Source organism: Siphateles boraxobius, unplaced genomic scaffold (genome assembly GCF_051911475.1).
Source record: "Siphateles boraxobius isolate OS27281-9 unplaced genomic scaffold, OSU_SipBor_1 13, whole genome shotgun sequence".
Lineage (NCBI taxonomy): Eukaryota > Metazoa > Chordata > Actinopteri > Cypriniformes > Leuciscidae > Siphateles > Siphateles boraxobius.
In genome coordinates, this window is record NW_027508733.1 from 11,190,392 (window position 1) to 11,216,594 (window position 26,203).

The 26,203-nt window shown below is 37.4% G+C and overlaps 1 protein-coding gene across 6 annotated transcripts in view; it reads right to left on the reverse strand.

Annotated features, from left to right (window-relative positions):
• The window catches only part of asic1b (acid-sensing (proton-gated) ion channel 1b), a 236,128-nt gene continuing 209,925 nt past the window's right edge, over window positions 1-26,203 (reverse strand). For 4 of the 6 annotated variants that reach the window (XM_077225550.1, XM_077225551.1, XM_077225548.1 and 1 more), the window contains 8 exons: window positions 18,857-18,984; window positions 14,890-15,040; window positions 12,304-12,360; window positions 11,909-12,062; window positions 8,628-8,719; window positions 8,316-8,395; window positions 5,753-5,854; window positions 1-3,095 (listed from right to left, as the gene is read on the reverse strand). In XM_077225550.1, the coding sequence (XP_077081665.1) occupies window positions 3,000-3,095; window positions 5,753-5,854; window positions 8,316-8,395; window positions 8,628-8,719; window positions 11,909-12,062; window positions 12,304-12,360; window positions 14,890-15,040; window positions 18,857-18,984 (860 nt within the window). In that variant the 3' untranslated portion in view covers window positions 1-2,999. Of the gene's footprint in view, window positions 3,096-5,748; window positions 5,855-8,315; window positions 8,396-8,627; window positions 8,720-11,908; window positions 12,063-12,303; window positions 12,361-14,889; window positions 15,041-18,856; window positions 18,985-26,203 lie in introns of all 6 variants that reach the window. The other 2 variants (XM_077225547.1, XM_077225549.1) reach the window with 1 other exon arrangement.

The window sequence follows — 26,203 nt, forward strand, 5'->3', positions numbered from 1 at the left end:
TAAAATTCTGAATGATATTTATTATTCCTTCATAGATAAATAGAACAGCCTATTATCAGCCGACTGCACTATCAGGCAATATGTATGTTTGTAGTAAAAAAACAGAACAAAGCAAAGTTTAAAAGAGTAATAATGAATCTGCTGATTATCATGATAACACTGATAAGAATATTTTATCATTCTTTAACATCACCTTTACATTTCGGTGGTCTTATTTGTGCTTTGATATGAAGTTCGCGACATTAACAAATACGTCTCGCAAGTACAGAATTCAAATAAACAATAATAATTTGTTAAATGCACAGTTAAATTTTCATTAACAATCAAAATAAAGACAAAAGAATAACAGTCTCACACGAACAAACACACGTACATGCACACACACACACACACGCACGCACAACTAGAATACTGGTATGTCGTACGAGTGATCGGTCTGGTCCACCTAGCAATACAAACTCTATGGTTTGTTACATTCTTGATCCTGGAAAGTTTTTTCGTCCAGAAACAGACCAGCAATATCGCGCAAATGATGAAAGATTCGTCACATACATTCATGCTCAGTCACACCCTCATTCACACATACACAATCATGTATTCATACAGTAGCCCTAAAAATATTTGGCAACTTGAGTCACACTTACAAATGTTTGAATATTATTTAATTGGTCACAAAATATCAAAGCAAGTGTCAAAACATTTGATAAAAAGTAAGTTTGTTTCTTAAACAATAAAAGGAAATATGGTGTTAACTCTTTCCCCGCCAGTGACAGCATTTTCACTGTTATACGGTAGGGGGCGCTATTACACATCTTCTGAAAGATTACTGAATGTCCGGATCAAAACACATGCGAGAAAGATGCAGAAACAAGCGGTGTTATATGTTATCATATGCATATGTAAAATAACGTGATCATCACCAATAAACAGCATATCAATCAAAACTGTCTAATATTACTGAATGAAATGTCGACTCATGACGAGCTATAAGACTTTGAAGCTTTACGGGTGTTGATGGACTCAATCTACTCCATCTGTGTTTTGATTATCGTTCTGAATATGATCCAGATACAGTCTTAGACAAAAATGTGATTTTCTCAGCTTTTTGCTCAAAATGTTGCTTTTTTATTAATCTTACCCACATTCAAGTGTTAATAAAAAGAATCCATGAAACTAAAATAAAACATTTTTTGTTGTTGTTGTTGTTGCTTAAAAGCAGAGGGTCTGTTCTTTTGATATATGTGACCCTGGATGACAAAACCAGTCTTATGGGTCATTTTTTTTTTTTAATTGAGATTTATACATCACATGAAAGCTGAATAAATAAGATTTCAATTGATGTATGGTTTGTTAGGATAGGACAATATTTGGCCGAGATACAACTATTTGAAAATCTGGAATCTGAGGGTGCAGAAAAATCGAAACATTGAGAAAATCGCCTTTAAAATTGTCCATTTATGTTCGCGATTGTGCTGCATTCACTCACAAAAATAAATGTTTTATACATTTCCAGTAGAAAATTTACAAAATATCTTCATGGAACATGATCTTTACTTAATATCCTAAAGATTTGTGGCATAAAAGAAAAATTGATAATTTTGACCCATACAATGTATTGTTGGCTATTCCCACAAATATACCCGTGCTACTTAAGACTGGTTTTGTGATCCAGGGTCACATATTGCATGTTCAGATATTCATACAACAAAATGAAAATTTAGTGAAAACGATGGCGGTGGCTGGCAACTTAAAAAAAAATAAAACAAACACTGGTGGGGAAAGAGTTAAAAGATAGAGGAAAGAGCAAACAGTGTGATAATGAAAAACTTCAGGAGAATCCACAAAAAAAACCACCAGCTGATTCAAAGATGGAGAGCATAAGGGATGGAGAAAAGTGAACACGAGTAAAGAGAAAACAATCCTGCAGCATTTGAGATGCACAACTGCTTTCCAAAGCAACTATTCTCACACGTTTGTAAGAGTAACTCGAGTGTCACAACATCTTTTAGAGCCGCTGTATCCTTTTGAGGACTTTCCATTCACATCTATTGTTTGTTTGTCAAATACTAGACTAATCCTAAACGTAAAATAAAACTTTTTGGCATTTTTAGATATGAATTTATACATTGTTTCGTTTCTTTTTGAACCGTTGTATCCTTGTAGAGATGTTCTCACAAAGTGCTTTTGACAGCTTGCTGTTCTTCTGGGGTCACGGAGAAATTTCATCCCCACAAGAACAGCAAAACCTGCACACGCACACATATACACACAAAAAACAAACTTTACACCATCTTCCAACACCTGTATATAATTGAGGCAAACTTGGCGATAGTAATAATGAAATCTAAATAAAAAAAAAAACATGCACAGGACGACCAGCATGCATTTACAAGATGAGACCTGTAACACAATGTCATATGGTACCCGAACCCTCCAGCGTCCCGAAACCCCCCCATTACGCACGTAATGGTCACCTTGTTCGGGAAGTTACATACTCGTGAGATACACCGAGGCAGAATCGATTCAGCAGATGGGACTAATGAGGCTACATACAGTGAATAAGCGCTATATTTATCTACTGATCTACATAAGCCACTGGTCTGAAGACAGTTTAGAGCCGTCACTATGTACACAAAAGGCATCAGGGTCCAGCTGCGAGAAGCTATTCGATGTCCGAGTCACATTACGTGTAATTTGGCGTGGGGAAATCGTTCCACCTTTACGAGGCTTCAAGGAGTTTTGTTTTTGAGGCAGTATTTCCTTTAAATTCTTCAAAAAACCATCAACAGTTCGGCACATTTCCATGTAACGTGTTAGTGAAAATATACTGTTGATTGGTACCGTTCCACCGACGTCAGGTTATATCGCAGGACATGGTGGTTTTCCCGTGTGTAGCAGATCCAGAATGTTTCTCTGTAATGTCCGGTTGTGAATGGAGTCCGTACTGATGTGGTCGGCTTTGGTTGTTCTCTGTCAGACAGGCTGCTCTGGCTTTAAGCTCAGCAAGTGAAGTCTTCAAAGTTGCCCTGGCCAGGATGGTGAGGTAGCATGTTGGCTGGGTAGGTTGACGGGGTACGAAGGTTGTCACAGGGTGCCTGAGAGGAAACAGATAATCAGAAACTGCACAGTATAAACTGAATACTGCCAACAATTTTTTTTAAATTAGTACATGAAGCATTACACAGTATCAGGGCTTGACTTTAACATTCTCCAAATGTGGGTGGATTTCTGCAGTGGTGTGTAATGCAGTCATTCCTACTTTGGTGGGTTGAATTTTTACATATATATATACACACACACTCACACACATATATATGTATACACTTATATATATATGTATATTTATATAGCAGTGGCGCCTGCTGGACTTTCAAAGAGGGGAAGCTCATTTTCGGCCTTCATCATACATTTTTTAAATTCATTTATATATATACATGCATACACTGTATGAATGAATAAATTAATGAATGAACAAACGATTAAAAAAAAAAGATATTAAACTCGACGGAGGAAATGTGGGAATTAGGTTAAACTGAAACAAGGAATGTGGTGTATAATTGTGTGAATAGTATGATGAAACTTGACTAGCAATTTCGCCAAGCAAATACCAAGAAATGGGTTGCAGCAGTTTGTCTTCCGATTACACTTGCAAAACTTTGTTATAGTACAAAATCGCTGTCAATCAAAAGAAGATGCTGTCTTTCTACAGACCCTCCAATCATCACGCAGAAGCCCGGAGTCCAGCATTTATCCAATGACCGTCTAGTTTCGAAGCACTGAAAAAACTGTTCAAAGCAGCCCCATTGAAGTCAATGGACGCTCGGCTTCAACAGGGAAATGCACTGTGACGCTCCGGGATTGAATGAGAAGGAAATCGAGTCAGCCGATCTGCTATATGTAGCTGATTCTGAACGAACTCGACTTCGAGATGAACGTGTTCTAACGCATTTTTAGTCAATAAAATGTTAACACAATAGTACACATTTGACCATTAATTTTTAATTAATTTATTTTGTTATTTTGTTAACACAATAGTACATATTTGACCATTCATTTTTAATTAATTAATTTTTTAATTATAGGGGAAGCCGAGCTTCCCTTGCAGTCTTAAAGAAATTCCCACATATATATATACACACACACATTTGTTTAATTTAAGTCTTCTAAGAAGGTCTCTGAAATAATAAACTTAGTGCAATGTAGTGTCAAAAATATAGATTTTTCAATAATACATTTCGATACTGAAATAACTGAAACGCTTCCAAAACTAATTTTCCACAGAATAGACACCTGATACGGCACTGTGCTTTCTCAATCCCTCATCTCTCTAACAGCGACACACAAACCCGTCTCTCCTCACTCACTAGTTTCATTTGCTCCGGATGAATAATGTTGGTGTTACAAGGCTTGAATTTTGGCGTGGGATTGTGCATAATTTTACTCATTCCTGCAGATTTTGTAATCACACCTAAAGTGTGTGTGCATAAAGCCGCCTCTCAGCAGTAAATTTTGTTATTTTTTGCAGCTTATTGCACTTAAACAGTAGCCTGACGTCATCATACTCAGATTCTAGTCAGAATGTGAGTCTGATACGGCTATGATTTGGCTGTGATTATGTGGCGTTTCAACCGAACCAGGAAAAAAAATACCTCTGCACTCAACTGGATAGACCGAATCCCATAGGAAGGACGGCAAAAACATCTTTCCGATTGACAGATGCCTTGATCACGGTTCTCTGTTCCTATTTTAAAATGAATGCGCTGTCTACATCTTCTATAACAGAAGCGATGGCTGAATCTACACATCTAAATTCTCCAGCGGAAGCCATTCTTTGTTGTAAACGAATTCAAACCAAATGCTCTTTGGTGACGTGGATGATTACGTTACTGTTGATCATCTGTCCACCATCGTATAAAGTCAACCCTGACAATTTGATTGGTCCGAACAGCTTTGGTTTGGGCATACTTGCTTCACAACGGATCAATTCCAGACCGAACTTCCCATCCTCAAATGTTGTCTAAGTTCAGCTGGCATTCAGGCTACTTAAACAAGTTCAGCTGGCATTCAGGCTACTTAAACAGTCAAATACACACAAAATAATGTCAAAATGCAGGTCTTGGTGAGGATTCACATAAATAAAGTCTGTTATATTTGAAATTAATGTAAACAATTGGGAGAGAAAAAGCATATGTAACAGCATAATAGATCAGTGCGTCAGGCCTTAAAGTGACAGCAGCCTAATATACCTGCTGAAAAAATAATAAGATAATATTAAAAATATCTATATGGCTGTTTTTTCCCCCCCATCAATGTCAAAATTGTGGCCAGTGTAAATGTTGAGTGGCTAGTAACTTTGGAAAACCACTAGCCACAGTGGGTGGTGAGCAGAAAAGTTAATGTCAAGCCCTGCACAGTGTGGAGCAATAACTATTTCAAACATAACCTCATTTGTGCATATGTAAGTTGCCATCTCCGGCAATAAAAATGCATTTCAAATAGAATTTTGTGTAAAAATGTCTGACCTTTTGTCAGTCTAATCAAACAATGACTCAAGATGATTCTAAAACACAGTTGATACTACTATTTCAGTCATCACACTAGCAATGGAAGGTCAAGTTGAGCGCATTGCATTGTGGGCAAATACTGCACAAATAGTAGAGTAGTATGGCAGTATGCTATTCAGAAACAGTCTTTATTGTGTGTTAGTATGAGTTTATCGGCCAGCACAGATACTGGTGTGATAGTTACTGACGTGACGCTTCACGTCGTCCAGGCTGAGAACAGCTCCTCGCTCAGTGTTGTCTCTCCGTTGATGTTTCTTCTTGGCGCAGCGACACAGTTTGAACTTGATCACCTGCGAAGAGAGAAAAAAAACGCACATTAGAACTGCTGTTCAGTTCACACTATGGTATCTGCTGTCTGTAGATGGTCATGAGGAGAGCAGTTGATAAAGCGTTTCTGAAGGTTTTAATCTTCTTGACAGATTTACTTCAGGATAACAGGATAAACAATTTCAGAAAAAAAAGAGTAACGGAAAACCTGAAGCAAATCAGAATGAAAACTAATATTTAATTTGAAATGCATTTGGTGGTAAACTATTTCATACAAATGTGATAACATCCAAAGATAGCCATAGAAAAACATCCATTGTGAGATGGAAGCTGTACATGGGATATATCCAACTAAAAACTTGTGGGTTTGTAGATGTAAAACTAGCCTAGTTCTATTAGCATCTTGGTTCCCAAGTAAAGCACACATTCAAAATAAAAAATTTCCAGGAAGTCGACACTTTCTTCGGTCCCCAAACGTTGCTTTTCTAGAAACACACAGAAACAATATGAAGACGCAGATCTGAGCTTGTAACTGGGGCATTTCCCCCCATTCCCCATGAGGGCCTCCTGACACACAGAATAACATGATGGATGGATGATGGATTGTTTCAGTTTAAACCAGCCAGATTATACAAACACAAGTCCTGGAAATGACAGTATTTGTGCCTCATTTCCTGCAATAGATGGCAGTTTCCACCTGCCATATCTGACAGGTTGTCTTCCATCTGTCCTAATGTCACTGGTAATACTTAGAGCCTGCCGTTGAGTCTGAACCACACTCAAGGGAATTTTTACATTGAGTGTCAATTTATCAAAACTGTGGCGCATTGCGCGGTTCATCTATATTTTACCACAAGAATGGTTTTGGGTAAAGGATTCCCAACTGAAAGCTTCTGTTCTGGAATGAAAAATCAGTAAAAATGGCTTAAATTTCTCAATTGCTAAATAAATGAGCAAATCTATCATAGTGCTTCAGAAGACTTGATCCCAGGCCTTAGTCACGATCATCAAGTTCACCCAAATGGTTTATACATCAACATAAGGTCGGATTTTGGTTAGAATAAAATAAGTATATTGGACTGTTTAAATGTATCTGTCTTATTATGATTAAGGAAAATAAGGCATAAAAAACATCCCCAGTGGAAATGCTTCCGCTAAACTTTTCTGTATTCTACTGAAGAAAAATAACTGATTTCGAACAACGTTAGGGTAAATAAATTATAGCAGGTTTTTCATTTTTGGGTGAACTATGCCTTTCACATCTCAATCTGTCTCTTTTATCTTCCAGCAGAAACATCTTGAATGCTTGTGCCTTTGCCTTTGTTTTCCACATGCTAATATGAGTCTGTTGCGCAGTGGTGCAAGTCAGCACTTCCTGTAAAAGGTCACATGATCTGTTATCAATCACTGCCATACAGAGATACCCAAGGAGCGCCCGAGACAACAGACAAGAAAAATAGCTCTCCTGGCATCTCCTCCCTGTTTTTCCAGTCATATGTTTTGGTGCGTAGCAGTACTGGGCATTTCACAAAAGATTTTGCTGCTGATATAACATTAAGAAAAATCATGAATACCGTGATGATTTATGACTCGCAATGCACAGGTATTTTTCTATATTTTTGCCCGTATGCTCAAATATACAAATACATAAATATATAAACTGAGTTTGTAGCACAGAGGTTCAAGTCAGAACTTCCTGTTAAAGGTCACATGACCAGTTATCAATCACTGCCATACGGAGATACCCAATGAGTGCCCAAGACAACAAACAAGAAAAATAGCTCCCCTGGCATTGCCAGAGTTGAAAATCATCAATAAGAGGAATAATATCGCAATATTTGTTATGCAACATCGCCCACCCAAGTGTGTAATACGTCTGCAGATGAGACCAATGCTTATCAATCATCTTAAACAAAACCAGAGGACAATATTTGGCAACATCTTTGCAGACGATAGGTTTATTAAGATGCTAATGACAGAGCGTGTGCATGCAATTATTTCTTTGTAATGCCAGAGGCACTGCATCTGCCGACAACACTGAATCCGCAGCTAACTTTGAATATAATTCTAGTAGTTTGCTTCTGCTCCTGCTCTGCTCTGCTTGCTTACCTGCTGAATCACCTGTTATCAAATCCGACGACAATTTTCCCGATCAAGAGATAATTCCAACCTTCGCCTTCAGGGTATTGATATCTCAGAAGCAATCACATCATAAGCAAAGGCTTGGTAAATAATAATATATTTACACTCCGTTCGTGCAGATTCAGATTTTGGCAAAGGGTCTAGAGTGTTAAGAGAGCACTCCTTTTGTGAAGGTCATATCAGACACAGTTACAGGGGAGGGGAGAATATAATGCCATTGTGAGTGACTGAAATTTCCACAACCGTGAAGTTTCAGGGTAGATATTTCTGAAGGGTCTTTAACACATAGAAAAAAGAGGAAATAACAGGTGCAGGTTTGGATTTGAGTCATGGAGGTCTTACCTCATACAGATAGTCAAAGAGCTCCAGGACGGTTAAGATACTGGCCCCGATAAACAGCCCCATCTGTCCTCCAATGTCACCTGAAACCATTTAGCTCTGCAATTAGTCACCTCAACACACTTTACAAGCTTTGCCAAATATAGTGTACGTTTACACAACAACGATATGCTTTAAACGAAGAAGTTTTACGCGTACAGGCGACACCATTGTCAAAACGAGAGCTATTTTTGTAAACAATTAGTAAAATAACCAATGGAGATGCCAAGGAATCAAATAATTCTCTTTACTTCTCTTTACTTCTACTTCACTCACCAAGAAGGCCGGCTAACTCGTAGGCTTTCTTCTGCTCAATGGTCTCGTAGTTCAGGGCCTCGAAGAAGATGTCCAACACCATGATGTTTTCTCTAAAGGGCAGAACAGAAAGGAAAGGTGAGGACTTCTCAACTGAATTTACTTCCACAACCCTCCCAATCCTTCACACCATCCCCCCAAGCATCGATCCACAATCTTTGCCAATTTCACAGCATTTCTTTCTCTTATCTGCCACTGCTGTAAGCAGCTGGTTGGAGCCAAGCCAGAGGAGACCTGGGGCTATTTTAGACACAGCTGGAGTTGAATCAGAATGCCTCTTTTACTTTTTAGCACCATCAAGCCATGGCACTTCAGAGTTCACATCATATAGTTAGAATGTACTCTACTTCTCAGCAAAAATAAATTGAGTTTTTGTAAAGAACATTTTCTACACATATTCACTGCACATGGTGTGAAAGTTATTTTTTTTCCTCATCGACTACATATTGAAAGTGTAATTAAGCTTCAGACGACAGCTGCAGTTATTTCCCAAGTGTTTGCCCTAGCATTTCAAAGATACCCGGAAGCCAAAAACACTAAAAAGGTTAGCCTTAATGGTACTTTTGTAACAGGTTTATCGACGGATAGTAATGAAGTGCTACTTTAAAGCCAAGTATTAAAAACACCCTCCTCCTCCTTTAAAACCCAGAGATTACATCATTTGGGTTCAAAACATCAGTCTCCCTGCTTTAGATTAATACATAACCCTATTAATGTCAAAGATAAGTAGATGAGATGGCAGATTTAAGATTATGTATGATTCATTTCCTAAATTTAAGAAACCATGGCAGAGATCCGATTTTGAGTCATTTCACCCGAAAGTCATCAATATCTTTGGGAACAAGGAGAAAACTAAATAGAGGCATTCATCCGCAGTGTTCAGAAGATTAAATTCCCCAAGTTGTTCAGTTCTTCAACTTCTGTTTTCCTATTCTGAATGTAAAATACTGCAAATAATTTATAACTGTTCCACACGACTTCTCTTTTCATTTCTAAATGCAAAATACTGCAGATAATAGTTCTTCTCCATTTAGTTCACAGAAATATAAGAAAAGGGTTTCATGAAAGCTTTGATTGTCACTGTTTTGTACATTCAGGCTGACAATAATTTCACAAATGAAATGGCACAACCCATTGCTTCAAAGTAGTAGCAAAGGCATCAGCTGAAAAGGAAAGTCATTCTAGTTTGATGAAAATTTTGGAACACAACTTTTTATACACAGATGAATCATTCATCAGTGTATGAAACATATTAAGAAATAAAATGCAAATTTCATGTTGACATAAAATCGTAACATCTTAGTATGTAAATCAACACCCCATACTAGTATAATTACCTGTTGAAAACACAGTAGCAAACTAAGTGCTGCAACTTTCTTGACCCCGCTCTGTAAACTTAATTAGGATTCGTGTTGTTCCAGATGGTTGCGGATGTGGAGACATTTCCTGACATTTCTTAGAGTGTTTGTCAAGGCAGTGATGTGTTACATGTCTGCCATGCTGTTCCCTGGGCTTTGAGCTGCTTGGATGATTGACTGTCTGGATTGTGTGTGATGGCAGACAAAGATCCCGGTTAATTACTGATGAGGCGCTAAACAGCTGCCAGTCTGGACTATTAAACATGTGAGGTGAAACATTTAGGGCATCACAAACAACCAAAAGCACACATTTAAACCTCACTAAATTGAGTTTATGCTTAAGGAAACGAAAGAAAAACATTTGCCAATAAGGTCAGAAAAATGCACTTATTTCAAGATATTTTCTTTGAAAATAAGTAGGTTTCTTTATTATGCTTTCAAGTAAATATTAAGGGTGCTCTGACTGATCGAGTGCCAATCGTTATCGGCCGATAACAGTTTCGTGTATTTTGATCGGAGGTCTTTATAATGGGCGATCAGATGATAATTTTTCTGAGCAGTTAAAATTACCTGGTCTGGCTGTTCTGCCAGGTGTCTGAAAAGGACAATACATTTACAACATCTTTGCAGAGAGCAGAGACATTGTAATGACTGCAACCCTACAGCAATAATAGTAAGAAATTAGAGCTGTGATATTTTAATGCATTTCTTTCCTTCACAGCGGTGCTCTTTCGTTTCTCCCTAAAAGCCAAAACTAGACGTACAAATCAGCGAGATCAGTGATTATCGTAAAATATAGTCTACTGTTGCTACGCTGAAGGGTGTGCTCGATAATAAAAAGAGTTATTAAAACTGCATTATGCTTTGAAAGTTATACTATTCCCCAAGCAGCTTTCTGTACGTGCGCTCCGAGATGGAGTGGAACATGGTCAAGTAAAGTGAACTTTGACCTTCGGGTTCGAGTCTAAGCGGTTAAATACACACAGAAATATGTCAAAATGCCCAGCTTGGTATTATTAAACACTTAAAGTGACAGCTGCCCAATATTCCTGTTGCCATCTGTGTCATTAATTTAATCAAACAACAAAAGACACAGAAAAAAAATCAATAATTGCTCTTTAACACATTTAGTAGGTTTAATCTATTTTTAATTTACAAAGTGAAGACTATGTAAATGTTTTACATTTGATTACTTTCTATTGGATAATGTTTTTATTTTATTTGACAGAAATGATGTATTTCTTAAGCTCTAAGCTGTTCCTTATCACCTATAAATAATGAGCTGTCAATTCATGATAGTTTTTTATACTTAAAATACATTGTTGTTAAGAATAGTTGGCCTATTACTTATTTCGGTGATCTATATCGGCCAATACTGATCCCAGTAACCAGAGATCGGCAACAAAAATCCTGATCTGAGCAACCTTAGTCAATATTTATCATTTTAAGTGTCTGCACAAAATTCACTTTGTTCAGATAAAGTTTTGCAGTGTCAGATTAGACACTGACATTTTACAAGATAAACATTAGTAAAAATGACTTTAATGAGAATTATCTAGAAAACAAGGAATAATTCATATGAAACACAAACGAGAACCGATAAACACTGAGGGAGAACTGAGGACTTACAAGCAGGGACCAAACAAAGAAGCTGATGAGGTAATTAACAGAACACCGGTGGTACCAAATGAACTAACCAGAACAAAGGAAAACTGGGTCACAGAGAACATAACAGATTAGACATGTGACACCTAGAGCAACATGACAGAAATATAAACCAAACCATCAACAAATGGTCTTGTCGTTGCCAAAACACTGGTATTCATTTCGCTTGAATTTCTATACAACTTTGTAAGTAGCATTACAGAGACAAGCAAGACTCACGCAATGTACTGCTCCGACTTGTTGTACTTCTTGGCCAGGTATTTGGCCGAGGCTTTGCTGGGGATCTTGACAAACGACAGCTCTTTGCCATAGCGCGTCATGTTGCAAGGCGTCTCGCACACACAGTAATCATTGTCTCTCTCCACCAGAAAATCTAGAGCCAGAGAAAAAGAAAGAACATTTCTCTTAACTTCACAAATCCTGGCTGAAAAACAATAGGACAGACAAAGAAGTATAAAAAGGCCTGGGGAAGTGGAGGGTGAGGTTAGGTCATAAATCGAGCTGTCCCATCGTGGCCTCAGGTTCAGCTATCTGTAATGAGGACCGGATGGGTTCAACGAGGAAAATTGGCCTCTAGACTGAAAGGTTTCTGGATGAGGCGGCAGATTTCTTACCTAGAGCTGGATCTGCACATTCCTTATACTGCTCCGGGGTGCAATATGGAGCGTCTCCTAAAGACAGAGAAACAGAACATATAAGTGAAGAAGACTCGCAGAAAACAGCAACTGCACAATATCATTTTAATTTGATCATTTTTATCCCGAAACCTGACCAGGACTATGTCATATTTAAGCCCCAAATAAAAATAAATCAAATTTTGCATTAAGAAAATTTTAGGGTCATTCTTTTGCAATTTGCATGTAATAATAATTAAGCACATTTCCCCCCTGAAAATCTCATTACTGTATTGAGTGTGGACATTTACTTCAAGTTTGCTTGTCATTATTATTACTTTTAATGATGATTTTCATTAGATTCCAATCACTGTAATAAAGTTATGAAAATCATCTTGTCGGGACACAGTGATTCATTTATCATAATTAAGCATAAATTAGACATTACAAAATTCTTAATGACAAATTATAATGACCGATTTCTAAAAGTTATATTTTCTTCGGGCAATATATACATTTCTTACGTTTTTTTGTCTCAAGAAAAAGTTATAGTTTACCTATCATAGAAGTATTTGTATGCTGCCTTTATTTTATGCTGATGTCAATATAGAGACAAAAAAGAATTTTCATGACTTTACAACAGTAATGAGGATTTAATGATAAGCATCATTAAGAATAATGAGAATTACAAACAAACCCTGAAGTAAAATGTCCAGACTCATTACAGTGATGAGAAATGTGCTTAATTGTTATGCAAATAACAGTTACTATACAAAAAAATATCTTTAAAATGCTGAAGCAGGCTTCATATTCTTCATGCATAAAGTAGTTTCTCATTTGATCCTTTTGAAATAAGACATGAACATGTTTTTTGTGTGATCCACCCTTAAAGAAACGTGGAAGATAAAGAACAAAAGGAGTGCCGTCGAGAGAGAAGAACACAATGTTCTGGCTAAAGGTGAAATGAAGCGGCCTCTGTCTGTCTGTTAATTAAAACTTGTCGCCGTCCATCACGCTGTTGTTATCAGCGCCGAACCTCTATTCAAAAATCTGATTTCCTCTTTTAATGAATTTTATTTATTCAGGTCTTGAAGCTTCCTTGAATAGCTCAAGGACTAGCAGTGAGAAGCGAGGGAAAGAGCTCATGCGGTCGACGAGATGCTGAAAGGAAAACATATCTAGACAACGTAAGCAACTGAGGCGACAAGATTAGAGCGTTCCCGTAATAATAAACTAGTTTGCTTATCAAAAAAGCTGTCAAAATTAATAAAGTTGGCTTCAAATCTCTAGTTACAATAAACGGTCTAACAATGTTGTCCGCTTGCAGTGTAGACAGCTTTGTTCATTATAACTGGAGTGTTCTAGTTTTGTCAGACTGTTTAGATGCCGTTTAAGATACAGCAAATCACTGTTTGACGCAGTTCAGATCTAGTTAATGACAAAGTCTTTAGAGATGATCACAGGGCCGATTTTCAGACAGACGTTCAGAGCTCCGTGGGGTGCTGGTTTCTAACAGGGCTGCATGAAATTATGGCTTTCAACTCGCTGGAGTTAAAATCCTCTTACTTTCACTAAGGCAAAAACTAGCAACCAGAATTAAAGCAAGACGTGCTAAACGGCTTTAGGAGCACAGCGATGGTTTAAAATCATCACAGGCTTAAAAAAGCAACGGCTTGAAAACAATTCATTCTGGAAAGGAATAACAAGCCACAAAAATATGAGACATTCATTTATTTAACTGGTGACAGGAACACACTAAAATAGAGACGTACCAAAAAAGACGAGACTTTGAGAGATGAAAATTAGTCTCAAACGTAAAAGTAGGTCTTTTATTCTAGTTAAAGGGATAGTTCACCCAAAAATGACAATTCTGTCAGTAATTACTCTCCCTCATGTTGTTCCAACCCCGTAAGACCTTCATTCATCTTCAGAACACGAATTAAGATATTTGTGATGAAATCTGAGAGCTGGATCACTCCTCCATAGGCTTCTTCAGGGATTGAAACTTGCCAGCCCCGAAAAGTTAAAGACATTGTTAAAATAGTCCAAGTGACTACAGTGGCTCAATCTTAATTTTATCAAGCGACGAGAATACTTTTTGTGCGCAAAAACAAACAAAAATAACAACTTTATTTCAACTATTCATTTCCTTTCACTGTGGGCCTCGAGTGAGTATGTCTTTAATATTTTTCCAGGGCTGGCAAGTTTCAATCCCTTTAGAAGCCTATGGAGGAGAGATCCAGCTCTCAGATTTAATCAAAAATATCTTAATTTGTTTTCTGAAGATGAACGAAGGTCTTACGGGTTGGAACAACATGAGGGTTAGTAATTACTGACAGAATTTTCATTTTTGGGTAAACTATCCCTTTAAAGATTTTAAGATAGTTTAACCGAGAATCGGGATACAGAATAAAACCAAAATGGTGAACTTCAGGAGAAATATTTGCGCTTACATTTTAAAATGTATGTCTTTTGCTGCTCACAAGAGATTAACAGATAACCAGATATGACACGATTATATATGCTGTGTAATAGATCTGTAATGGATTTCTTCGTGTGTGTGTGTGTGTGTGTGTGTTTGTTTACCAGGCATGTGAACCATGCGGCAGTTGCAGTTCTCCACCAGATAGCGCGTCTCACAGTCGATGCGGCAGGCGGTGATACTGTATGTGCTGAAGAATTCAGAGTCCATGGGCGTAGACTTGCAGTCGCCCCACGGAGGGGGAAGATACGTCAGCTGCATGACAGAAAGAAGAAATGGCAATGGTGAATTACTGTTTTTATCTTAGGTGAATTACTTATAAATATAATTATGTAAAGTGCAATCACATTACACAGCAGCTGTACATAGGTAGCAAATCAAATATTGCTCCTCACATGAAGTCTGTACGGGAAACTCAATCACAATTGCTTCCAATGTTACCATGTTGCTAACAGTTTAACAATCTAATGAGCATACAAATTATTAAAAAGTATTTTTTATTAAATTAAACACGGGAAATTAAGACCAGGCTTAAAACAATCTGTTATGCTGCTTGATATTGCAAACTGGTAGTTGTTATCATATTTGAATTCATACATAAACTCACTGGTTTGTAGCGCAAATAGTTTTACTGTTTATTGCACTTTGGTATTCTAGTTATTTACCTACAGCAGCAAATGAATTGGAAGTCTCATAATTTCACAGAAAATAGATTACTTCCGCAATGCAAAATAAGGTGGATATAGACGGTATTGGCATTTCTCTCAATTTTTCAAACTGAGCTCATAAAAATGCATTATTTGACGCTGCCTTTATCTTAAAAGGCTGGATAATGCGCACAACATTTTGGAACAGCCTTTGCATACACCTTAAAATTATGTCTAGGTAGGCAGCTCACTCGGCTTTGGACAACGCTATAATCCCTGAAGACACCTCACTATCAGCTTAAGAAATGCACACACACACACCAAAAACAAATGCTGCATGTGCAATAAAAATACAGACACAAACTCCTGACAAAAAAAGCAAAGACGAGCTAATGTTTTACATAACGCCACTGCATAAGAATTCACCCCTCAACACTACCATAAACTTCCCACATAAAGCCTTTAAGCAATGTTTCAGATTCAAAACAACGCAAGCTCTACCGACAGCATCTGACATTTTTGACTTCGCTCTGAAAACTTGTAAGCTGCCAATTCTTGTAAGGCAGCATTTCAGGGTGGATTTCAACATGAGCGCTGTTCTGAAAGACAGGCGGCATCATTGTGCTGCCTTCTAAGATACCTTGTTTTGGCATGTATCCAATCACAGAATGCCATGGGCTCTAAAAAAAGACACAGATTTTCCATCCTGTGGTGAAAATCAAGTTTTTAATGTTGTTTATATATCTATGTGGTGTTTTTAATATGCTTAATATATCAAACTATGTGCGAATTCATAAGTCAGCACCAGTATTTTCTCTTTAAAGACAGTCTCAAAAACACGTTTTGAAGTGTTTAGCAACTCATTAACAGTGAACTAGCAGGGGAGTCTCGAGAGAAGCCAGGTTATGCCGGTATATTTTCTGTTGATATGAAAAATCGGCTAGATTCAGCAATATAGCGGGTGAATTATGTATATTAGGATGTTATGATGAACTATATGCCACTGAAGTTCTGAGTTGTTCAAAGAGTTTGTGATGATTGTTTAGAAGGCAGCGGTCTGAGTCTGAGATGGCGAATGGGAACATAGTTTGTGTAACATTAGCAACATATAATTAGCTGTTTGATAACATAATTAAGCAAAGGGCTAATCATATTCATATGAATCTCTGAGCTGGTGTGAGTGAGTGCAGGCTTATACTAAATGAAGCAAGTGTTTAGAGTTGCATTCAAGCTATGTTAAGGCATGAAGTTTTTTTTTCACAGGAAAAAACTATTTTGATGTTCAAAGATGAGTTTTAAGGGATACAATTATTGACTTTATTGACTTTCAGCCTAATTAAATCCAGCTAAAATGGGTTAATTGTAACTACCGTATTTTCCGGACTATAAGTCGCACTTTTTTTCATACCTTGGCTGGTCCTGCGACTTATAGTCAGGTGCGACTTATATATCAAAATTACCAAGATTTATTACTTGTCACAGGATTGCTGACGGCCCCAGATTGTTATTTGCGAGTTTTTGATGTATTTGTGGTATGACGTGAATGAATCATTTGCCGAAATTGGGTGACATTACCGTCTACAGCCACGAGAGAGCGCTCTATGCGCTCTAGACTACAGCTAGTTTTACCGCTGAAAAAATCTCTCTTCAGTGATGTGGAATAAGATCGCGGGAGCTTGGTGAAATTGCTTTAGCGATAACTGTTGGACTCGCTGTCTTATGTTTTTTTTTATTTTATTTGATCCTATTCAGCCTCTCAGGTATGTTCTTTATGCTATTGTGTAGCTAACTGCTGATGTGTTACGTAAACAACATACCGGACACATATTCAGCCTGTTGTTCTTTGTGCTATTGTGTGTAGCTGAATAACTTAAATGCCTTCTGTTTTAATGAATTAAAGTCTGTTTAAATAACTTTTTCTTGGTCTTGGATTTTGTTAAATAAATTTCTAAATAAATGCGACTTATAGTCAAGTGCGACTTATATATGTTTTTTTCCTCGTCATGACGCATTTTTGGGCTGATGCGACTTATACTCCGGAGCGATTTATAGTCCGGAAAATACGGTAGTTAATTTTTTGTAAATATCATTGAAGTTGGTAAAAGAAAATAGCAGTATTGTGTGGATTTAGAACAACACATAATCCTGTTAAGCAGGGCCGTCGCTGGCGGGATTCTAGGGGCCCTGAAATAATTTATCTCTCGAAAAATCTCGAGATCTATGGTTATCTGTCAGTAGGGTTACAGACATTATTTGAGTAATTGAAGTGGATTGACTTAAGTTAACTCAGATGTCCATGCAGACATTATTCGATCTGCTCCTGTCAGCCCAGGGCAATCTGAGCGACACATCCATTAGTAAATACGGCTGTCAATCCCAAACGCTGACTGTATGAACCATGACGAGAGCGACAGACAGAGATGGATGCTAATCCTGTAAAAGCCAGTGACATTGAATCTTGGTGATGCATCTGGAGACGCAGACTTGATCTTTGTGTAAGAGGAAACTAAATGAGGGGAAATGTTACTGAAATCAATCCACCACACATGGGAGATGCACTGACCTCCAATTACAAGGAGCAGGGAGCCGTCCGTGCATATCAACCAGCTTTCTGTCAGTCTGTCGCGAGTCAGATCCTCTGCCCGTCTCTTTGACGCTCATCTATTGATCTCATATGCCTGGATTTCACCTCGTTCTTTCACTCACAGAAACAAAGCTTCTGCTTTTATTTTATGACGTGGCCTTGCCATGAAAATTATACAAGGATTCTGAGAATCCTATAAATAAATAATATTTGTTCCAGACAGCAGGGTCGACCTGTGTCGGCCGTTTGCTCTCATTTGAAAATCAAATCATGCTTGTGGTGGTGGGAAACCAAATTTCTTCTTGGGCGAATCTCATAAAAGCTGTCCACGTCATATCCCACCTCATACACAAACAAAAAAACAGGAAACTCTTTTGAATAGTGAAAATTAAGCCTATTTTATGACCATGAGTTGTTGTTGTTTTTTTTGAATAGTGAAAATTAAGCCTTTTATGAGCATGAGATTTTGCATTTTACTTCATTTCCATTACAATTAGGCAGATCTCACTACTAAAATTTGAAAAATTCTCATTAATTACTACAATAGGTCTTGTTATTCTCAAAAATAACCTTAAAGACAGTATAACAACTACAACCTATTAATACTTGTCATAAAATATAAGGAAAATCTGAGAATTTGGGTTGAAAATTCCTTAATTTGCATCAAATTAATGTCAAGATGCCAAACAGAAATTTCTGAAATGGATTTGTGCTTCTTCACATTAATGCATTCAAAAACAAACAAATAAATGAATAAAAACAAGCAGCTGTAGAAGTCCTGTGCGCTTTGAGACGAGTCCAGCAACTGAGAAATTGACAAAAAGAACAATCATTTGGTACCCGCTGTTCTTGGCAGGAGACGAACGTCTGGAAGCCTGGAGCCACTCCGAATCCCAGCTGATCAATGAAAGGCGGTTCATCCTGCGTGTGGATCTGGACTTTGATTCCCGCCTCGAACGACGTCTCATCTGAGAGAGAGAGAGAGAAAATGAGACATGAAGACTGAGACACGTACTCAACGCAGGGGTCTCAGAAGAACAGATGATGTAAGATCAGATGGGCTGCTCTTTCAGTTTATATCACAGCATCAAACAGACTCAAGTTCAACCCAAAAGTCTTTTTTATTGAAAAAGTAAAAGAAGATTGTATGAAGAAAGTCAATGGTGTGACTGCGAAGTAGACAAACTAAATCCAAACTAAGAACCCCAAAAAAGCATGACTATATGTGACTGTAGCAATAAAACGATGCAATGTAAAACAACGGTCGTTTGCAAATATTAGGAGACCATTGGGAGGTTTAAAAAAAGCATACCACATGACGCTTTGATAAAAGTAGAAATGTCCCACATGCAATATGAATAAAAACAGCATGTAAGATCATAACAATATGTAGCCTATGTTTGAGATAAAATATTGTGCATAAAGCAACAAATAAGGTCGAGTTTAAATATTTGGCTCTAAACAAGAGAAAATTGCAGGCACAGATTATATGCACACAAATTAGCAAACAGGAAATCAACAACAATTTTCAAAATGAGAAAAGACATTAGACAATATAAAAAGAAAACAAACCAAAAACAAGCTGGCAGGAAAACAGACTAGTCTCAAGATATTTCAAACAGCTTGACGTCTGTAATATTTTGACATTTATCCGTGTGTCACCCACAGACTCTAAACAGGAATAATCTTCAGGTTTCTCTGTGGACAGCTGAGCAAACACTTTTGAGGGTGTTAGCGTAGATTATAGGCTGCGTTTGACACTACCCAGCCTCATTTAAATGCTTTAAATCTGCATATTACTATCGAAACGCTGGCTTTCTTCCACAGCCTGTTGGATTTTCATTCAGTCAACAAATCGGCCCACATGTGACACTACTAATGACTATTGATACAAATGCAGTTTCCAAACACATCTACACAGAGGAGTTTCAGACGTCTCCCACCTGTTTTATTGCCATTTTTCCCTATTAAACATCTGCTTAATGATCATTACAACACAGACAGAATAACATTGGGGAAATTAAACAGCGGAACACAGTAAACTCACAGATGTCCTGTTTAATGATTTGTATATTACCAGATCATCTAGAGATAGAATCATCCAGCGGACAGAATGAACTCAGTTTACAGTCGATATCAGCCCTTGCTAAACTCAATCCTGTGTTTGTCATTAATCTTGACTAGTCAGACTTCAATATTTTACAATGTAAACTTAATTACAAGACTGGACAAAGGACAACACAAAATGAGCTTTAATAACTATTTTTCTGAGGACAGTACACAACATTTGGTGAAGTCGAAGTCTGATGCCCGGTTTCACAGACAAGGCTTAAATCTAGGCCTAATCCTAGCTTAATCTAAAACCTGTCTGTGAAAGCAGGCCTGAGATCATTTAAACCGTTTTAGCATTTTAATAAAGTAAAACAAAGCGAAGTTGATGCAAAGTGAAGACTTGACTTCCTCTCACTGTTCAACATTTTAAAACATTTTCCTCAGATGCTGAAACTTAAAGAAATCTGTAAAAGTTTCTGAGATTATATGAAGATCATGAATATTCAATTTGGCAAGCAATAGCCAATTTATGATTGGTTTTCTGACGATAAACGTCTTGCCAAAACATTCTAGCACTGCATTGTTTCATGTTGTACCTCTTTGGTGTCTAATTCAGGGTTAGCAGCGCTTCATAACCCAGGGTTAAAAGTGTGATCCGTGTATTAACTCAGGGTTAAAAAGACATTAACCCTCGGTTAAGTGTGGAGTAAAAGAAAAAAAGCCTTAGAGAGGAAGCATTGCAGTGTATCTGAAGGAGCCTGGCATTGTCAGGACTTCGAGACAGCTGCTTTGCAATTACGGTGAAATCCAGTCAGTCGTGGAAAAGATTTCAGGACAGCTCTCACCCCAGTAACCAGAGAGCTGCTTGCAGGATGTGATTAGATATCTGAGACCTCAGAGAGCACCTGCCGTGTGGAGAAATTTGAAGGAGCGCGAGCAGAACTCTTTGGGAAATCACAGCATTATAAAAACAATCTCGGTAAATGTGGGGTGGTGACAGTGGCAGGTGTGCAGGGTTTCCCATCTACCCCCTCTCCCTTTTCAATTACAGAGGTGTGAAGTTGTTAAATGGGTCCCACTGAGAGACAGACACGAGCGAGTTTCACTGGACGTGTTGCATCACAATGTAATTGGCTTGCGGACTTGCAGCTGTAACGTGTGTTTGTATATTTGCCATTTTCTGATCAATGGGATCCAGCCTGACATCACTTTCTGAATCTTGAGTGCTCGAAACCGACTGAACTTTACTGGAAAGGTCACAGACGATTTCTCCTTGCAGCATTCTGACCTTCAGCCGGGAAACATATCCAACGTCTGCTGTTGTTGTTGTTTACTGCAGTGTTGTGCTTGTTTTTTTTTAAGGCTCAGTTTGATCTGGTTTTTATTGTCATTTTATGTCTAGAGCTCTGTTCCAAAAGTGATCTCCCTACCTACCTAGACAGCATTTTAAAAAGTCATACATAGTTATGAATCCCTCGGTAACACTTTATTTTACAGTGTCCTTTGTTACTTATGTTACATGTAATTACCATAGCAATAACAGTAAATTATGCCTAATTACATGCAGCTAACCCTCAACCAAATCCTAATCCTACCCTAACCCTATAGTAAACACATGTAGTTGATTAATATTACTCAGTACTTAAATATATAATTACACTGTAACAATGACACCTTAAAATAAAGTGTAACCAATCCTTCTAAGATACCTAATTTTGGCCAAATTATTTTTCTTTCTTTAAGGCACGATCACATGTATAATTATCCCAGAATAAACTGTAAAAAGCTCAGTGAAGAACTATTTAAAAATGGCGGACAAGTCAAGACAAACGCCCACTTTGCTTACTGAAAAGTATTAATACATATTATTAAATCTAATAAAAAAGACCATCTAGCCTAATTATGGAACTTTTTAGGATACCTAATTTTGACCAAATCCATGATCTTTGGTTCTTTAAAGTCCCCTGTGGTGAAAATCCAGCTATTAATGTTGTTTATATGTCTATGTGGTGTTTTTAATATGCTTTAAGACAAACCATGTGCAAATTCACAAGTCAACACAATTGCTGACTATTTCCTCCTTAAAACTGCAGTGAAAAAAGACGGTTTGAAATCGCTGGTGTTTCTGATGTCAAAAACTACCTTATAACCAATCACGTCAACGTGTGATCGTCAACGAGTGGATCTCTGAACTGGTGCGAGTTAGTGGAGGCAGGGCTAATTTGCATATTCATAGAACCGCATTTAATAAATGAGGCAAGGGTGTAGTTACATTTAAGCTATTTTAAGGTATGACAGATTTTCACACACATATACATATTATGTATATATATATATATATATATATATATATATACATAATATGTATATGTGTGTGAAAATATATATATATATATACATACACACACACACACACACACAAACTTTATATTTATATAAATCAATATTTAATAAATTTGATAAATTTAATACATATTTAAAAATCTTTAAAATAAACATGCGTAGGCCCTATACTTTAGATGGCAACTTCTTGAATCTGCAATCCTATTACAGAATTTTTCACAAATAAAGTAATTGTTTAAAAATATATGAATATGTGAATAAAAAGGAAGTAAAAACTGTACAGCGCACTCAGTAATCTGGTAATTAATCAGTAATCACTGATAATCATATTTTTTCCAATAAAGACTTTTTTTTTACTTTGACTTTTGACAAGGTAACGCTAATTTTACATACAGCACACAGTGAAAACGACATGAATATGACACAGTGGGTAACTGGATATAGCACAGCATATTTTAAAAGGAAGGATTTAAAGTGTTTCGATCGCGTCTCCTGTGAAGCTGATCTTCTGTTCACATTAACTCACTTCGCACCGACCGACCGTCACTCGCAGGAACACGTTTATGCAGGCTACAAATGCACACTTCACAAGATATCACAGCTGGATTCGATTAAATCTGCAAGGTTTGTGAAATTAAATGTTTATTAGATATTCAGAGATTTGTTTAAATTATGTAGATGCGCATTTGCTGAATGTTGACGGTAAATGAGAAAGTATTTTAGGCTGATTGTTTGCCATTTCGGTTACAAATAATATAAAAGCAAACGTATTACTTTTTCGCATACCATTTACTTTCTTTGACCAGTTCTGTAGCCACCGGTTCTGTCTAACAAAGTATTAGATCTGACTGACAGAGATGTAAACTAATGAACACGGAGATGTGAGTGAGCGCTGTGTGATGAGGCGCTGTGTGATGAGGCGCTGCCGTTCTCTTCTCAGGTGCTGGTGTTCTCAGCGCCGCCCGTCAAAATAAAGTCCGCAGCGCCGTCAAAATAAAAGTCCCGCTTCCAACACATCGGCCAATCAGAAAAACTTATCGGCCGATGCCGATATTTTAAAAAAGCCAAATATCGGCCGATACATCGGCCGTGGCGATATATCGGTCGACCACTAAAAAAAATTATAAAGTAAAAGAAAATGGGCCTATAAAACAAGCTTAATATTGTTCTCATTATTTTTGATACATGTTACCATAATAAATAAGGTTATGACACCAAAAGCTACTAGATTAACTTTAAACACTAAGTAATAAAATGGAAACAAATAATCCAATTACGAGCAATAGCACAAATAAATACAACAGAACAAACATATAAATGAAATAAACAGTGCTTTTCAGGTTTTCATGTAGGTTTAATCAGGAGTATTTCAGGAAGAGACATTGTAATCTAATGTATAACTATAGATCAACCTTTAAAGTTAATCAGTGAAGAGCAGTTAAAGATGCATACATAATGTTTTGAAATGTTGAAAATATAAAACGTTAAATACTGTTATTTGAAATTATTTAAAAAATGTGAAATTAAACCAGCCAGGAGATGGCAGCAAGTGACTGTTAATGCGCGAGTCATTGAGTCAACCAATTCATTCAAACGGCCGATTCATTTGTTAAGTAATTAACACATTTTGTTGTCTTAATGAGTGAGTCATTGAATCAGCTGATTCATTCGAAAAGCTAATTCATTCAGTACAGATACACCCTCATGTGTTGCTCAGAGACGCAAAACCGTGCTGTGGACTTTGTTTGGAACTATTTTCGTTGGCAGAATAGAGCAAAACAAGCGATTTGATGTCTAAAATGTAAGTCACTTAATATTAACTTGTCTATTAAACTGTACGTTGTTTAAAATCAATGTTACATTTGTAATCATGCCAGTGGCGGTTCTACATTGAATCACACCCTGGGCGAGACCCCCTTTCTGCATTTTAATAGACTAATCACGCAGTAAAAGCGTGCACTCTAAATGTGCACTCGCGCTAGTCTAATCTACTAGACTACATTACGTATATGCGTGCACTCAATGGGTGTGTTTTTGTTTGTTTTTTGTTAAGTGAGGGACATACTCGATAATGTCAGATCGTTAAATCAACAATAACAATATCATAGACGATATATAGGCTAAATCGTACACCCCTACAGCACTGGCCCTACCGGGCAAGTGACAGTTCACACTGGCCCCGGGCCATCAGGCAGTCCTTATTGTCAAGCCCTGTTAAGGCATAAAATGGTTTAATCTAATAAAAAAAGATTATTTTGACTATATTGGTTTCAATATTAGGGTGTATTCACACAAGGAAAGTCCGATAGTTCACTTGCTTTGGTCCGGACCAAATAAAATTATAAATTTTTTTTTTTTGGTACGGTTCGCTTTCACACTGCTCTTTTTGCGTGTGAACCAAAATTTGTAAACAAAACCACACGTGTGCTAAGGTCGTCCATTCATTGGACAAGGATTCTCAAGTAGGGTAATCAGGAAATGCAAAAAAGGCTCAACATGGAGATATTTCGTACTGCAATATTTGTTCTTTTACTAGTTTTGTGTTATTCTGTACAAACGCAATATGAAGAAACTAATGAGTATCATATGATACAATGTCATCTATACTATGTTGTAATTCGGATTTTGAGAAGACGACGATGTGCTGCCAGACGGTTCCGGCGGAGAGAACATGCTCTCATGTGCGCCTACCATGGCATGCTGACAGTGGCACTGCGCACGACTCATTTTATCAAATGTAGTAGGCTACAACAGATCACTTTCCCATAACGCAACTCCGACTACGGAAGCCTGTTAACTCAAAGGTGCAGTGCTTTCTTGCAATTGGGTCGGTTCATGTTCACACCGTAAACGAACCGTACCAGAGTTCGTTTGGAACCGTACCGAGACCACCTCTTCAGCTGGGTCTCGGTTCGGTTGTTTGGTCCGCACCCGAGTTCAATTGCTGTATTCACACCTGCCCAAAATGTCCGCACCAAGGGGGGAAACGAACTAGAGTTCGATTCAATCGAACCAAACAAGGCAGGTGTGAATACACCCTTAGCAACACGCTAACAATAAACTCCATTGAATCAAGTCTAGTCGAGCGTTTCAAAACAGTTATTATTTCATTTGGGATACTGCCTAAGGCGGCAGCTTTCTAGTAGAGGGTTCACATTATGTTTTGGAACAGAGTTATTGTGCAAGTGTTTTTGTGTGTCTATGCCCACCAGGAGTATTTTCATTGATTTGCATTAATTCTGTCCCTTGCGGTGAGCTTTACAACATAATTTAACAGTTCATTCACAGTCTGTTCAGTTTAACCTGTTGATTAATATTAAAGTCAGAGCGCCAGTCTAGCAAACAAAGATTAATCCTAAACTAAACCCTCATAAGCAGATTATTGATTTTAGTGTGAATTTCTCTTGGTGAATCAGGAGTGTTAAACTAGAGAATTGTTGATCTGATGGATAAAGATCTGAAAAAGATTAGGGCTGACAATAACTGTTATTTTACTAAGAGTAATCGGTCGATTATTTTGGCGATTAATCAGGTAATCAGGTATTATTTGTGGTAATAAAATAGACCTAAGCGAAGAGCTAAGACTTTAAAATGTCTTAAAATACACATAATAAAAATGAGGCAATACTATTTGGTTCAAATAAAGTATAAAAAACAAGTAATTGTATGGGTTTATAGAGCAACACTGTTAAAATACATAATATGTATTATATGTTATTTCAAAATAACATTATGTATTATAACAAATGCCTGTAGAGGGCGCCTGTTGTTGTTACACTTTACAGCAGATCA